The 826-nt window shown below is 36.1% G+C and overlaps 1 protein-coding gene across 1 annotated transcript in view; it reads right to left on the bottom strand.

Moving 5' to 3' along the window:
* LOC106872600 (kielin/chordin-like protein) overlaps positions 1–826 on the bottom strand; it is a 131,980-nt gene that overhangs the window by 40,890 nt on the left and 90,264 nt on the right. Inside the window, exon 21 of the mRNA XM_052971979.1 lies at positions 304–450. Within this exon, the coding sequence (XP_052827939.1) occupies positions 304–450 (147 nt within the window). The remainder of the gene's footprint in view (positions 1–303; positions 451–826) is intronic.

Raw genomic sequence — 826 nt, forward strand, 5'->3', positions numbered from 1 at the left:
CACACACACACACACACACACACACACACACACACGTCCCACTGCATATCGGAATGGACTAAACATTTAGTTGCCACATAAACAATAATAAATGTGACTGCATTTCAGTTTCCACCAACAACTGGGTTTTCTATTTTTACACACCCGCTCCACGTTCCGTCTTGTAACACCGAACACACTGAATAAAACAGAAAGTGATTGACATATTGACATTCAACCGTAGTAAAGAAGCGAGAGATGTTGGGCATTAGAACCTAACCAGTGACCAGTAAAACTTTTCGTAAAAAATCTTTTAGTTATTACCTGTAGTTTCCGAGGGAGGGCATATCTTTTCGGTGCATATAACAGATCCAGTGTACCTGCAAGTGCACTGATTACATTTATCAATGGCTATGAATGTTTGCCCAATTATGTATACTTTTCCGTTGTAGTGGCATTCTATTTTAGTTACTGAAAAGAAAAAAAAATGCGTACGAATTCAAGATGAAACTGAAGATTCTACAGTCATAGAATATAATAACAAACATATTGATCAGGTCAGCCTTACACACACAATTCATAAGTACATATATACTCATATGACGAGGGAACCTATCACACATATATATATATTCTAAAATGTAACTGCATGTGGATTTTCTATTTCTTTTGGACTTTCTTCTGTGTCCTGTTTCTCGAAACGTAAAACACCCTTTCTTTACTTCTCTGAGCGTCTTATTAATACTTTGCATGTACCACGTCCTCGCCTTGCTGTTTTTTTTCTCCATTTTCTTGATTAACTATATATATATATATATATATACACACACACACACACACACACACA

This window comes from Octopus bimaculoides, chromosome 11 (assembly GCF_001194135.2).
Source record: "Octopus bimaculoides isolate UCB-OBI-ISO-001 chromosome 11, ASM119413v2, whole genome shotgun sequence".
NCBI lineage: Eukaryota > Metazoa > Mollusca > Cephalopoda > Octopoda > Octopodidae > Octopus > Octopus bimaculoides.